The sequence below is a fragment of the Pleurodeles waltl genome, chromosome 3_1 (genome assembly GCF_031143425.1).
Source record: "Pleurodeles waltl isolate 20211129_DDA chromosome 3_1, aPleWal1.hap1.20221129, whole genome shotgun sequence".
Classification (NCBI taxonomy): domain Eukaryota; kingdom Metazoa; phylum Chordata; class Amphibia; order Caudata; family Salamandridae; genus Pleurodeles; species Pleurodeles waltl.
This window is the reverse complement of record NC_090440.1, coordinates 731,586,227-731,601,868: the sequence shown is the minus strand read 5'-3', so window position 1 is coordinate 731,601,868 and position 15,642 is coordinate 731,586,227. Positions and strand designations below refer to the sequence as shown.

Below are 15,642 nucleotides of genomic sequence, written 5' to 3'. Positions count from 1 at the left end.
GGTTTTGATTGCCTGCCAGCTTATATTGTTCTTGTAGCTCACAAAATGCTATGATGTTGCACCAGACGTCCCCTATTTTGCATATGCCCAGTAAGTCCTTTTTTTATATACCCTTCTATTGCTAGTACCCTGTTGAGGACGTCTGCCTCACACAGCGCGGTTTCAGGTGACACTTTGCCATTCCATCCCAGAGAGGGTAGGGGTGCCCTCTCTCTATTACTATTTAGGCCGTAGCCCTCAGGGTCCTTTTCCTGACGGTCTGCCATTAAGGATGGCTCTTTTTGAGATTAGAAAGCCCAATCAATAACTACCTGGAGAGGGGTCACCCAATAGTAGAGACACAGGTTGGGAAGGGCAATCCCACCCTCCAAGAGTTTCCTAGTCAAAGTAAGCAGGGCTATCCTGTGGGTGCTACATCCCATATTAATGTTCTGGTCACTTCATCCACTATTTAAAAAATACTTTTAAAACACCCTCTAGATCCTCAAAAGGCGTGTTTTGTAGGATGTAAAGAAATTTCAGCAGGTAGATCATTTTGAAGAGGGTGACCCTTCCTAGTAGTGACAACAGGAACTTCCACCATCAACCCACACCCCTTCTGTTGTTGTCCAGGACTCTAGTGAGGTTTTCCCAGATAAAGAGCTCCTTGTTTGTGGTCACGAAGAAGCCCAAGTACTTAAATCCAGTTTGTTCCCATTTAGGGAGATAGCTCCAAACTACTTTCTGCCCCTCTCGTGATAGCGGGTAGGTTATTGATTTGCACCAATTAATGCTGAATTCAGTGTATGACCCAAATGCCACCTGGAGGATTCAGGCCATGGAGCAGTCTGGATCGGTCAGGTAAAGCAGTATATTATCTACATAGAGGTATATGGCATCTTCCCACCCTGGGTCCCATTGGAGGCACCTGAGAAGTGCGTCACAGCATATCCACGTTGCCAGAGGTTCAGCTGCCACCACAAAAAGTGGGGGGATAGTGGGCACCCAAGGCGAGTGCCTCTGCTTAGGTTGAATTCACTGAGGCCACCCTGTTAATTTTTACCCTGGTGACCGGTTATTTGCATAATTCCACACAGATACGGCCATTCAAGTTAGTCGAACACCTTTACTGCATCTAGGGCTAATAGGATGGCCTAGTCAGCTATTCTGTCCCTACAGGCTAGGCTCCCTGCCAAACGTCGCAAGTTGTGTCTTGTTGCCCTGTAGGGCATAAATCCAGATCGATCAGGCTCCACCAAGGAGTCTATCACTTGCATTAAGTAGTTTGGGAGAACCTTTGCCAGGGTCTTACTCTCTAGGGTGAGCAAGGAGATTGGCCGGTAGGAGGCACACTCCACAGGGGGAAGGGAGGGTTCCCCGACTTGTGATTCATCACTATTGTTGCCCTCATCTGATCCCACAAGAGGGCCCTTTCCTGCCAGGCTCTGTAAAACATATCTCATATTGGGCTTGTCATGCAAGATGGGACACACTTGAAGAACTGGGCAGGAAGACCATTAGGGCCCAGAGATGTCCACCCTTTCATTTGGCCTATAGCTTCAGAAATCTCCAATCCAGAATATCAGTTTCTAACCCATCTCTTACATCCCTCCCCAATTTAGGGGTTGGCATGTCTGCAATAAAGCCTCTCAGACCTTCTTCATCCTCTCTCACCCAGATCTGGTATAGACGCTCCAGATAAAAGGCAAGGTTTGCGCAATCAACTATGGGGTCTTGGCCATGTAGCCCGTAGGAGACGTGAATGCTGACCCCCAGCATTGCCCCACCTCTCTCCGTGAATGGTCAAAACTCCCAGACCAACGCTCCTAGTTGCAGGAGAACAGTCTACAGCACCCATCACTAGAGCTCTACTCTTTTGCCACCGGCTCCATGTGCAGCAGACCACTCACGAAGTTAGGAGTTTTTGACCTTCAGGATGTGTAAAACTTAAGCGTGCATGTCCTGCCTTTTAAATTCTATGCACCCTGCCCTTTAGGTGGTCAGGGCCTACCTTAGGGGTGACTTATAAATATTAAAAAGGAAGGATTAGGCCTGGTAAAAGGTTTATTTTGTCATGTCGAAACAACAGTTATAAACTTCACTGTAGGCTTGCAGTGGCAGGCCGGAGACAGGTTTTAAAAGGATACTTGACTCTGTGGCATAATGAGTGCTGCAGGCCTACTATTAACAGTACATTTACAGGCTCTGTGTAATAGTATAATTTAGTATGGACCCAGAAGTAAATTAAGTGTGCCAATTAGGTGTAATCTAATTTTAGCATGTTTGAAGGAGAGAGCACAAGCCCTTTAGAACTGGTTAGCAGTGGTAAAATCCTAACGCCAACAAAAACAAATTCAGCAAAACAGGAGGATTGAAAGCAAAAGGTTTGGGGGAATACTGTGCCAAAGGTGTCAAGTCTAACAAAAGGCTTTTGGTTTTAGGCAAGAAAATGACAACTTTCTAAAAGTGTCATATATAAAATATTAGTATCAAATCTGACTTAACCATTACATTGGATTTTTTATTACAATTAAAATGACCCTTTTGAAGCATTTTTTTTAACTTCTCTCAAAGTAAATTCATCACTCATTAGAGGTAATAGTGTAAACCAGTGTCAACTTATGGGCGAGCCAGTCGTGCCACAGTGAAAAATAACTTTGTAGGTTTTTCACTGCCAGGATATGTAAAACATAAATTGTACATGTCCTAATTTTTAAATACACTCACACCATGCCCTATAAGCATTTAGGGCGTACCTTAGGGGTGACTTCTACGTATTAAAAATTATCGTTTAGGTCTAGCAAAAGGTTTGTTGTGCCAGTTTGCATTGGAAGACCTAAAAAAACGTTTAACAGTGCTAACTTAGTGGTTGGCACAATGAGTGCTGCTGTACAGCACTAGCATATAATTTACCAGCCCGGGGTACAAGTAGAACCATATAATAATGATGTATAAATAAATTGCATGTGCCAACTGGCTTTGTGGCAAGTTTTACCATGTTTACCACTGGGTAACAGGAGTAAAGTGCACCAATGGCCAACAAAATAAGTTCAGCAAAAAAAGGCAAAATCTACTGGAATTCCGCACAGAAGATGGTCATTTCCAACACTGGTCCTTTCCTGCCCACGCTCTGTTTATTTAAAAATGTATGCACCTTCAGCATGCACTTGCTTCCCTTGCTGCCTCGTGCTTTCTTCTTCTGTATAGGTGAGTTCCTAACTTAAAGTTGTTTTAAACCATTTCAACTGGCGTGTGTGTGCATGTACAAACAGTGGCCACGTTGAAATGATCTTTCTTACACTAAAAAGAAAAAAACAGTACAAGATGGCCATTAGACATGCTTCTTCCTCAAAGCTGCTATCCTGGATAAATTTTTCTAAAACAAAAAAAAAATCATTACAAGACAGCTGTGATTCATGTGTACGTACTTGGTGGCCGCCATAGTGAGAAGAAAAGCATTGTCAAAGTCAACAGGTGTCATCTGTTAGATCTATGTGCTTTGTCAGTGTTCATTGTTATAATGATATCACTTACCCCTCACACTGTGAAGCCGAAGATAATGTTGGGACCAGTATTTATAAAGTTCAGCATCTACAAGGTATACAGTGGCAAAGATTACCCCTGTACTCAAGTGCAACATAGGAAACTCTGATTCTTTGTGTCGTGAGTGGAGGCAACGCATAATTATATAGAATCTAGTATGTGGTTAAAAAACATAATTGTTTGTGGGAGTGAAAGTGCAAGGTAGTCCAAACTTTGTATTTTAATGAACTTGTTCAAATCTGTTGAAACCTCTTTATATGGGTCAAACGTGTACAGTGCTTGAGAGTCCCCCCCTAATAGTTAGACTTCGGCCTTGGAGCAGTGGTCGAGCCACCCTCTCCGAAAATGTTTTTTTCACTATTGAAAATGTGAAAGAGTTTTCTTTTTGTCAAGTCTACTTTTCTCCCTCCCCCCACCATTCTCGCACCCACATGCCCCAGTTTCAAGTCTGCTGCTATGTATGCTGTATCATTTGCAAATAAAAACATCTGACACAATATTTTGTATCAGGTGTACGTTTCATGCGGGAATCCATGGATTGATCCTCATTTGACTGCGGCTGAGCGGAAGAAGCAGCTCTTAATCAATACCTTGTCTTCGGATATCTCCATGGTTCGGGCATATTGCACCATGCGCAATCCTGAAAGTAAGCATCGCTGTTTTACTATGATTTTTTGCTTTTGGGGTTCCAGAACAGTGAATAGGTTTCACGTTATATCCCAACTTTCTCAATGCATTGATTATTGGTCCAGAAATAAAAAAAGAACTTTAAGGTACCTCCTTTCATCCTAATATCATCATAATATCACCAAGGGTGTACCGAAGTGTTCTGTGATTTAATTACACAGAAACCAGCTTAATGGCTGTACATTCCCTAAAGTGCCCTGGAAGACATCGACTGATAGATATCATCATCAGCGGCTCCTCCGCTATAGTGGATGAGCATCGCCCCCGCAAGCAGCAGCAGCTGCAAACCTTTAACAATAAAACAATAATAAACTTTGTTTATTATCAATCAATCAATCAATCAATAGTTTGTAAAGCGCGCTACTCACCCGCTAGGGTCTCAGGGCGCTGAAGGGGATGGGGGGAGGAATTGCTAATGCTCAAACAGCCAGGTCTTGAGGCGTTTCCTGAAGGTCAGGAGGTCCTGGGTCTGTCGTAGGTGGACGGGGAGGGTGTTCCAGGTCTTGGTGGCGACGTGGGAGAAGGATCTGCCACCAGCTGTAGTTCGTTGGATGCGACGGACGGTGGCAAGGGCGAGTTTGGTGGAGCGGAGTTGGCGGTGGGAGTGTGGAAGGTGAGTCACTCGTTGAGGTAGGCAGGGCCAGCGTTGTGGAGTGCTTTGTGGGCATGGATGAGGAGTTTGAAGATGATCCTCTTGTTGACGGGGAGCCAGTGTATGTCTGTGAGGTGGGCTGAGATGTGGTTGCGGCGTGGGATGTTGAGGATGAGGCGTGCAGAGGCGTTCTGAGTATGTTGCAGTTTTTGCTGGAGCTTGGCCATGGTTCCAGCGTAGAGTGTTGCCGTAGTCCAGTCTGCTGCTGATGAGGTCGTGGGTGACCGTCCTTCTGGTTTTGGTGGGGATCCATCTGAAGATATTGCAGAGCATGCGGAGGGTGTTGAAGCAGGAAGATGAGACGGTGTTGACTTGCTGGGTCATGGTGAGCGATGAGTCTAGGATAAAACCAAGGTTGCATGTGTGTTTGGTGGGCGTCGGTGTGATTCCTAGGGTGGCCGGCCACCAGGAGTCATCCCATGCGGAGCGTTTGGAGCCGAGGATGAAGATCTCTGTCTTGTCTGATTTCAGTTTAAGTCGGCTCCCCTCTATCCAGTTGGCGATGGCATGTAGTCCATCATGGAGGTTGGTTTTGGTGGTGGCAGGGTCCTTGGTGAGTGAGAGGATCAGCTGGTTGTCATTGGCATAGAAGATGATGTTGAGGTTGTGGGATTGGACAATGTTGGTTATGGGTGCCATGTAGATGTTAAAAAGGGTTGGGCTGAGAGACGATCCTTGGGGAACGCCGCAGATAGTCTTGGTGGCTTCAGAAAGGAAAGAAGGGAGGCAGACTCTCTGGGTTCTGCCGGAGTGGAAGGATGTGATCCAGTCCAGGGCCTCGTGGCGGATCCCTGCGTCGTGGAGGCGAGTGCAGAGGGTGTGGTGACAGACGGTGTTGAAGGCAGCCGAGAGGTCCAGGAGGATGAGGGCAGCGGTTTCGCCTTTGTCGAGCATGGTCCTGATGCCGTCAGTTGCGGCGATGACGGCGGTCTCGGTGCCGTGGTTCCTACGGAATCCAGATTGGGAGGTGTCCAGCGTGGTGTTGTCCTCCAGCAAGCGGGTCAGTTGGCCGTTGACGATCTTCTCGATGACCTTCGCCAGGAAGGGAAGGAGGGAGATGGGCCGGTAGTTCTTGAGATCTCCGGGGTCTGCTTTGGGTTTCTTTAGCAGGGCGTTGACTTCGGCGTGCTTCAAACTCGGGAAGGTGGCGGTCTCGAAGGAAGGGTTGATGATCCCCTGGAGTTGGGGGGCGATGATGGGGCTTGCTTTGTTGAAGACATGGTGGGAGCAGGGGTCGGAGGATGATCTGGAGTGGATGGTGCTTATGGTTGTGATGGTGTCCTCGTAATTGATGTGGGTCCAGGAGAGCAGGAGGTTGGTGTGGCTGGGTACCTTGGGGTTAGTGGTGGCCTCGGTGGTCGTGGGGGTCAAGGAGTTGAAGCTGTCGTGGATGTCCATGATCTTGCGGTGGAAAAAGGTGGTGAGGGAGTCGCAGAGGTCTTGCGAAGGAGGGGGGTCGATGGAGCAGGACCTGGGGTTGGCGAGTTCCTTGACAATGCTGAAGAGCTCTTTGCTGTTGTGCGCGTTGTTTTCGATGCAATCCTTGTAGAAGGATCTCTTGGTGGTCGGGATGAGCTGGTGGTGCTTGCGGAATGGCTATCTTGAGGGCGGTATGATTGCTCTCTGTTCGTGGCACCACTTCTTCTCGATTTTTTGGCACTCCCGCTTGGAGGCCTGACGGTCGGCGGTGAACCAGATGGCCTTAGTGCTGGTGTGGTTGTTGGAGGGTTTCCTGAGCGGAGCGAGGGTGTTGGCGCAGTTGTCTAAGGTTGAGGGAGGCTGTATTGGGGTCGGTGGTGCTGGGTGACGGGGCCGGGCGAGGGTGGATATCAGCTGGTCTTTAGTGATCTTGTTCCAGCTGCGGCGGGGGATCTGTTGTGGGTGGTGGGGAGTGGAGGGTTTCTGGAAGGTGAAGTGGACGCAGCGGTCGTTGGTCCAGTGGAGTTCGGTGGTATAGCTGAAGATGACGTGGCTGCTGGCGGAGAAGACGGGGTCGAGCGTGTGGCCCACGGAGTGGGTGGACATTGTGACAAGTTTTTTGAGACCAAGGTTGGCGAGGTTGTCGCTCAGGGCGGTGGAGTTGCTGTTGTTGGCATTCTCGAGGTGTAAATTCAGGTCGCCGAGGAGGATGTAGTCTGTAGAGGTGAGGGCCTGGATGCTGATTATTTTGGTGATGGAGTCATTGAACTGTGGCCGGGGGCCCTGTAGATGAGGGTTCCTCTGAGGGTGGTGTTGGTGTTGACGTGAATCTGGAAATGTAAGTGTTCAACGGTATCAAGGGCGTCATCGGTGTTGGTCGAGGTTCTGACGGAGTTCTTGTGGACTATGGCGATCTCTCCTCCCGGTCTGTTGGTGCAGTCTCTGCGGGTGATCTTATAGCCTTCAGGGATGGCTATGGCGATGTTGGGTTCCGAGGAGGGGTTCATCAAATTTTCAGTGAGGAAAGCGATGTCTGGGGATGTTTTACTGGGGACGTATCATTTTACTATTAAAGGGGCAGGGCCATGGGGATGACAGGGACAAAGGGGAAGTGCACAGCACTCCCCCTCAGTGTGCATATATGTTTGGCCAGTCATCTCGGGCCGGCCAAGAATACAGACGCACTGTGCTCTCCCCAACGCGGTACTGTATTGCTGGACTGGAGAGAGTAGACAGAGGCTCCCAGTTTGCCTGGGAGCACCCAGCCAGGGCGCTCCAATAAATCCAAATGCTACTTAAAGGCAGCATTAGGATTGGCCACAGGGCAGGCTGTGAGCCTGTGCCTCTATTGACCAGGAAAGAGGAGCGGCGCAATGCGGTTGTAAGACAGGTAAGTTATTGTTTCATTTTTTTAAATTGAATGTTTCCCCCCCCCCTTTTCCCACCACTGCACACTGCCTCTTCACCTAGCAGCAAGCTACAACTGAATATCGCTCAACCAATATTTTCTAGGCAAAGGGCGATTTTGCTTGACTAAGCATAGGGTGATGATTGTATAAAATCAAGTCACTTGTTTCTAAAGCAACTTCTTAGACAGTCAAAAGGAGCCACTGTGACTACCTAGAGTAGAGTCACGTACATCATGCTTCAAAGATTCAGGGTTACTCGTTCCTGAGGTCAATCCAAAGTGAGCTTATACTCTCTAGGCTCCCATTTTTACAGCAGCTGCAGAATTATGACTTTCAGCAACTCACACAATTTTACCGGACAATTACTTAGGCATGTGAGAGTTGGAAGTTTCTAGTCTAACACATCAAAAGCCTTTTGTGAATTTTATTTTTGCATGAGTAATATACATGTGTGCATTTGCTCCTGCGAAATTGATATTTTCTCTAATACTTATTAGTTGGGGATTTTCCTTTTAATGGTCTTGTTGCAGACAGCTTCACCTGGTTATTGCAGACAGTGTTGTAAACCATACTATATAGAGTGGGTTTGTGACAGTCGCTAGGTCATAATTGAATGGCTTTCTTGATCATTTCATAAGCACACTCCAGATTCAATGGATTTCCTCCCCTTTCTTATGTTTGTGTCATCCTGGGACCGCATTGGGGCTGCCAAACTTGTAATGAGGCTATTAATAAGTGTACAGGGAAACAATTGTTATTGCATGTGCTGGACACTGGTCATTATGAGTTCTCCAGCTACATGATGGTGTCTCTGAATCCTGAGATGTTTAGTATCAAACATCTCAAAATAAACAACCCTCACTGACCCCAGTGATGGATTTATTAAGAAAATGCCCCCCGAAAAACTACCAGTGAGTTGTCTGACTGGTCCTGACCAGGTCAGCCACCACAGACATGTTTCTGGCCCTCTAAGGTGAGAGCCAGCACTTTTGAGGGTCTGAGACAAAAGCCTGCACTGGGTGGAGGTGTGACCTCCTCTCCCAGCCAGGCAGGGCTGGGAGCTTCAAAACCCTAGCCTCCTTTGTGATGCAACCCAGGTCTCTCGAGATGGTGGAGATGACCAACCCCGGCGCTTCCGACCGCCACCCCACCTGTCCTGACCCCACTTTTGGCTACAGCACAGGTGGGAAAATTAGGTAGATTAGGAGGAGTGCCCACTACATGCCAGTCCCACCCCTAAGGTAGATGAGCTGAAGTAGACTATTTAAATTCCTCCATCCTTTTTTTGGAAGGAATTAGGCCACTAGGGTGAGGATTCTGCCCACTTCTCAGCAGAAGTGGTCATAGAAAGGATGTAGTTACCCTAAAGGTGGGCAGCCCATGAGCTACCACCTGGCACTCCCTGTAACACCCCTACATTTAGTAGTTAGGTGGCACCCCTAGACCCTAGAACTCAGATTTCTACAACCTAAGAAGACCCAGACAAAGAAGAGTTGCAACTTGCAGAAGAGGAAAAGAAGAAGTAACTGACCTGGAACCAGCCCCTCCAGCCTGCTGACCTCAAAGATCCTGCACAGGAAGTCAACTCGTCCAGCCTTCAATAAAGACTCAAGTATCCTGTGGGTAGTGGACTTGCCCTGCAAGGAGAAACTTAAAAGAAAAGACTCTGCAGCTGCTGGAACCCCAAAAACTCAACACCAGAAGTGACCACTGCACCCAATGTCCATGACCCGAGGTGAAGCCACCCAACTGTGCCAGTGGGGGTCCCCAGCTGCCTAGAAACTGAGTTCAGTGTGGTCTCACTCATCTTGGACTCTACTGAGATGCCTACAGCCTCTGCACAAAGTCCCCCTCTCTCACAGGCTTGTGGTGAGACAAATTCTGACATCTCCATCAACCACTGCACCCGTGACCTCTGACTCCAGCTAAGGTGGATCATTGGTGGCAGCAATGTCCCCCGGCTCCTAAGAGCTCACATCCTCAACATACAGGACTCCCTGACTGTGAGTGCTCCTAGACATGGAAACCTGATGCCTAAGGACACCCCTGCATTCATAGGCCCTGGGCACAGGAGAAGGGGACCAAAGGTGCATCTACATACCTTAGCACCCTAAGTCTACTACCTGCCTGCTTGTTGTCCCTGACTGGCTTCCTAGCCAGAACATGTAGCCTATCTTCATAAGAATCAAACTCCCGTAGGAAACCAATAGGCAGTTGATGCCTTACTGCACCTCTGCACCTGGCTGCCCCAGTGCCACACGGTGTGACCTGTTGGTGGGGTTCTGATCAGTTCCCAGTACTCACCCCAACTCCCCAAGATCGGCTTTGTAAGTCATTGTTAACCCTTTGTTTGCTGAACATTGTTTTCCTCCATTGGATAACGTTTAGACAACTCTGAAAATTGTACTGTCTGTTTCTGAAACTACAAAGTATTTATGCTTCAAAGTTTACTTACTTTTCTTCAGTTTGAAACCTATGTAAAAAGAGGTGTTATTTTTCTAAATTGGTCTCTGATATTTTCTTTGAGTGTGTGTCATTTATTTCCTCTGTGAGTACAACAAATGCTTAGCACTACCCTCTGATAAGCCTAACTGCTCGCCCACATTATCACAAAATAGAGCATTAGTCCTATCTACTTTTGCCTCTGCAATACCAATTGGGGATCCACTGGACTCTCTGCACGGTGTACTTCATTTTAGTGCACTATATAGAGAGCCATCTTCCTGCACTAGAGCTACACAAAATTATGTTCCATGGTTATTTTCTATACTTCCAAGGTAACTGCTACATTGCATCAACAAGCAACATGTTGACCATTTGGGAAGTATAGAAAATACAATTTCAAGATGGTCCACACAGGTTTTTTTTGTCAATGGCAGCACATTTTTAAAAGCATTTGCAAAGCCAATAACGAGCTGAGAGCTTTAGAAATGTGAGACGGATTCACTTTGCCAATGTTTATTCAGACCGGTATATGAGCAAAGAGAGTAACATTTTCAGTGAAGCCTTGTCTTTGTCCACTTTGTGTGTGTCTGAAACTGATTGTTCAGTGACAAGTGAAAAAGCAACTGTTAATTCACAGTGACAGTCAGCCATTGTAGGAAGTTGGCTCTGTATATACTATTACAAAGTAAGAAATAGTGTGCACAGAGTCCAAGGTTTCCCCTTAGAGGTAAGATAGTGGCAAAAAGAGATAATTCTAATGCTCTATTTTGTGGTAGTGTGGTCGAGCAGTAGGCTTATCAGAGGGTAGTGTTAAGCATTTGTTGTACACACACAGGCAATAAATGAGGAACACACACTCAAAGACAATTCCAGGCCAATAAGTTTTTATATAAAAAAATATATTTTCTTGGTTTATTTTAAGAACCACAGGTTCAAGATTTACAAACAATACTTTAAATGAAAGGTATGTCACTCAGGTATCTTAGGAACTTTGAATCATCACAATAGCATGTACAGTTTTGGCAAAAATGGCAATAAGCTATTTTAAAATTGGACACTGCAAAATTCAACAGTTCCTGGGGGAGGTAAGTATTTGTTAGTTTTTCAGGTAAGTAAAGCACTTACAGGGTTCAAAGTTGGGTCCAAGGTAGCCCACCGTTGGGGGTTCAGGGCAACCCCAAAGTTACCACACCAGCAGCTCAGGGCCGGTCAGGTGCAGAGGTCAAAGTGGTGCCCAAATCGCATAGGCTTCAATGGAGAAGGGGGTGCCCCGGTTAGAGTCTGCCAGCAGGTAAGTACCCGTGACTTCCGAGGGCAGACCAGGGGGGTTTTGTAGGGCACTGGGGGGACACAAATCAGCACAAAAAGTACACCCTCAGCAGCACAGGGGCGGCTGGGTGCAGAGTGCAAACAGGCGTCGGGTTCGCAATAGGTTTCAGTGGGAGACCCAGGGGTCTCTTCAGCGATGCAGGCAGGCAAGGGGGGGGCTCCTCAGGGTAGCCACCACCTGGGCAAGGGAGAGGGCCACCTGGGGGTCGCTCCTGCACTGGAGGTCGGATCCTTCAGGTCCTGGGAGCTGCGGGTGCAGTGTGTTTCCCAGGCGTCGGGTTCTTTGAAGCAGGCAGTCACGGTCAGGGGGAGCCTACGGATTCCCTCTGCAGGCATCACTGGGGGGTCTCAGGGGGGTCAACTCTGGCTACTCACAGGGTCGTAGTCGCCGGGGAGTCCTCCCTGTAGTGTTGGTCCTCCGCAGGTGGAGCTGGGGGCGTCGGGTGCAGAGTGGAAAGTCTCACGCTTCCGGCGGGAAACGTGGGGTCTTTAAAAGTTGCTTCTTTGTTGCAAAGTTGCAGTTTCGTTGGAACAGGGCCGCTGTCCTCGGGAGTTCTTGGTCCTTTTAGATGCAGGGTAGTCCTCTGAGGCTTCAGAGGTCGCTGGACCCTGGGGGACGCATCGCTGTTGCAGTTTTTCTTGAAGTGGGGAGACAGGCCGGTAGGGCTGGGGCCAAAGCAGTTGGTGTCTCTGTCTTCTCTGCAGGGCTTCAGGTCAGCAGTCCTTCTTCGTCTTCAGGTTGCAGGAATCTAGTTTCCTAGGTTCTGGGGGCCCCTAAATACTGAATTTAGGGGTGTGTTTAGGTCTGGGAGGGCAGTAGCCAATGGCTACTGTCCTTGAGGGTGGCTACACCCTCTTTGTGCCTCCTCCCTGAGGGGAGGGGGACACATCCCTATTCCTATTGGGGGAATCCTCCAAAATCAAGATGGAGGATTTCTAAAGGCAGGGGTCACCTCAGCCCAGGACGCCTTAGGGGCTGTCCTGACTGGTGGGTGACTCTTCCTTGTTTTTCTCATTATCTCCCCTGGACTTGCCACCAAAAGTGGGGGCTGTGTCCAGGGGGCGTGCATCTCCACTAGCTGGAGTGCCCTGGGGCATTGTAACACGAAGCCTGAGCCTTTGAGGCTCACTGCTAGGTGTTACAGTTCCTGCAGGGGGGAGGTGTGAAGCACCTCCACCCAGAGCAGGCTTTTGTTTCTGTCCTCAGAGAGCACAAAGGCCCTCACCACATGGGGTCAGAAACTCGTCTCTCAGCAGCAGGCTGGCACAGACCAGTCAGTCCTGCACTGAAGAATTGGGTAAAATACAGGGGGCATCTCTAAGATGCCCTCTGTGTTCATTTTTTTTATTAAATCCAACACTGGCATCAGTGTGGGTTTATTATTCTGAGAAGTTTGATACCAAACTTCCCAGTATTCAGTGTAGCCATTATGGAGCTGTGTAGTTCGTTTTTGACAAACTCCCAGATCATATACTTAATATGGCCACACTGTACTTACAATGTCTAAGAATAGGCTTAGACACTGCAGGGGCATATTGCTCATGCAGCTATGTCCTCACCTGTGGTATAGTGCACCCTGCCTTAGGGCTGTAAGGCCTGCTAGAGGGGTGACTTACCTATGCCACAGGCAGCATTTTGTGTGCATGGCATCCTGAGGGGGATGCCATGTCGACTTTGCCTTTTTCTCCCCACCAACACAAACAATCTGCAATGGCAGTGTGCATGTGTTAGGTTAGGGGTCCCTGAGGGTGGCACAACATATGCTGCAGCCCTTAGGGACCTTCCCTGGTCACAGGGCCCTTGGTACCACTGGTACCTTTTTCCAGGGACTTATCTGTGTGCCAGGGGTGTGCCAATTGTGGAAACAATGGTCCATTTTTAGGTGAAACAACACTGGTGCTGGGGCCTGGTTAGCAGGGTCCCAGCACACTTCTCAGTCAAGTCAGCATCAGTATCAGGCAAAAAGTGGGGGGTAACTGCAACAGGGAGCCATTTCCTTACAGCCATAATCCGTTCTCTTTCCAGATACTTAGAAATACTCGTTCTGAGACTGTCGTTAAATTATAGCAGTAAATATTGGTTTATTACCATTGGTAGCACGTGGGTGGGAAGAAACTGTACTGCAAAAAATAGAAGGCATATATCGTTTCGTTCTTATTATTTATTCTTTAACTGAATTTGCGGTGAACAGGCAATATAGTTTGCATTATAGTGTCTGATGATGTATCCTCACACTCGTATAGAATAAGGTAAATATCTTCATAAGTTGGTCTACTCTTAATACACAACATTAATCAATATAGAGATAGACCCTGGAGTGTTTTCTTTTTGGCGGGAAGTGTGTATAACTCTCTCTGCGATTATTCGGCAAAATGTCTGTCCAACTCTATTGTTAGTTATCGTTTTGGTTCAGGAAGGCGAAACAATTAACAAGGATAATAGCACAATATGGTTTTATGCAATACTCTGGGCTAGAAGGGAGATTTGCAGGAAATGGATGGTATCTTCCTCCCCATCGTATGTCGACTAGCTTAACGCTTTCATGGCTACTTCAAGATTAGATGTAGGAACGAGTAAATTGAATAAGGAAAAGAAATGAAAGTTTTGGTCATGTTTATGGAACTGGAAATCTACGTTAGTTTAAGGTATTTTGTATTCATTCAAAATGCTGTCCTATGATTACGAACTTAGTTACTCTTGTGTTTTGGACATCGATTTTGGTCGAGGTCTCTTGGTTCTCCCTGGCTTAAGATATCTCCATATATGGCAAATAGTGTACGAGCAATATGGAGGGGTTTAAAGGCCAGAGGTGTATGAGGACAAGAAAATAAAAATAAATATATAGAGATAGAAAAAAATAATCTGGAATTTTCCGGTTTATATGATAAGATTTCGAGCCCAGCCAAAACCTCCAGACACATATCCATAGAATGATCATTTTCTTTCCACCCTTTGGTTTGAAGGGCATCACCAATCAGAGTCCTTGCTCAATGAGGACTACCTCAGGCAAGGTGGAAAACACATTCAAGATTAACTTAAAGAAAATATATTATTCACCCTCTAGCATTTCTATATAGAGAACCTCCTCACCCTTTCAATTGCGTCTGTGTTTTAAGTGGATATGTGCTCTGCTCTCCTTGCATTTAATAGTGTGCTTTTATTCTACATGTCCTTTAGGCATTGTTGACTGATAGAGTTATTGCAGGGCTGGAAATTTGGGTTAAAGGAATTAAGGAATAATTGTAAGACTTTGATAATTCATTAACAAACTTGTTGTGCCTTTTTATTCAGATCTTGTTTTAGAGGTGTGTGGTGACGTTGCTGTTGGAGCGAAGTTGGTTGTCAATCAAAGTGTCGCAGTTTCTGAAGAACCAGATTTGTTACGATCAGAGGGAATAAGTGAAATAGATGAGAATTATGGGAAAGAGGACTTTGCTAATGAACATTATTTGTAAGTAATGAAAAGACATGTCACATTGCATTGGTTTACTAATCAGATACATTTTTGCTTTCATTTTTAACAACTTTACTTAGAATTTTAAGGAAAAAAACAAAGGAAACAAAAGGAAACATTTAGGTATTTCATCTACCACATATTACATGATCACCGAGGATAGAAGGGTGAGACCACACACTGCATCGCCATGAACTTCTTTAGCATAACTGCAGGAAATAATATGATAACCTTTCAGGAAATCCTCTGTAAGACCTCCGTTCTCGCCCACCTCTCACCACCAACAAAAGCACATCTTTGAAGCAACTACAACCACCATGTCCATCATGAATATCTTGTTACCTCTAATAGTGTGACAACATGGATGGAAAATAATCTGGGTATGACCTATTCAATAAGTGTCATCTGCTGACTCTAAAGAAGATAAAATCCATATGTCTGAGGCCTTTGGTGTCTAGGACATGGTATGATGTATGCCCCCAGCCCTGCCCTAAATTTACCCACTCTATTCCTGAGGATGGCGGTGAGCTTTCCATAGCATACAAATTCAATAATTTGTCCTACCACAGGGTTAAATTGGGGGTGTGGGGCTGTTTCTATAGTTGTGCTATGCAAAGCCATGCTGCAAGGAGTAAATGAGATGTAAACAGCACTGTGGCAATGTTGTCGGGAGGGCTCTCACTACTCCCTGGTCACCCAGCAGAATCAGCAAGGGATTGCACCG

General features: G+C 46.8%; 1 protein-coding gene across 1 annotated transcript in view; it reads left to right on the top strand.

Annotated features, from left to right (window-relative positions):
- Positions 1-15,642, top strand: part of DCDC1 (doublecortin domain containing 1) — a 1,098,140-nt gene that overhangs the window by 849,482 nt on the left and 233,016 nt on the right. The window contains exons 24-25 of the mRNA XM_069223476.1: positions 4,033-4,168; positions 14,756-14,915. Of these exons, the coding sequence (XP_069079577.1) occupies positions 4,033-4,168; positions 14,756-14,915 (296 nt within the window). The remainder of the gene's footprint in view (positions 1-4,032; positions 4,169-14,755; positions 14,916-15,642) is intronic.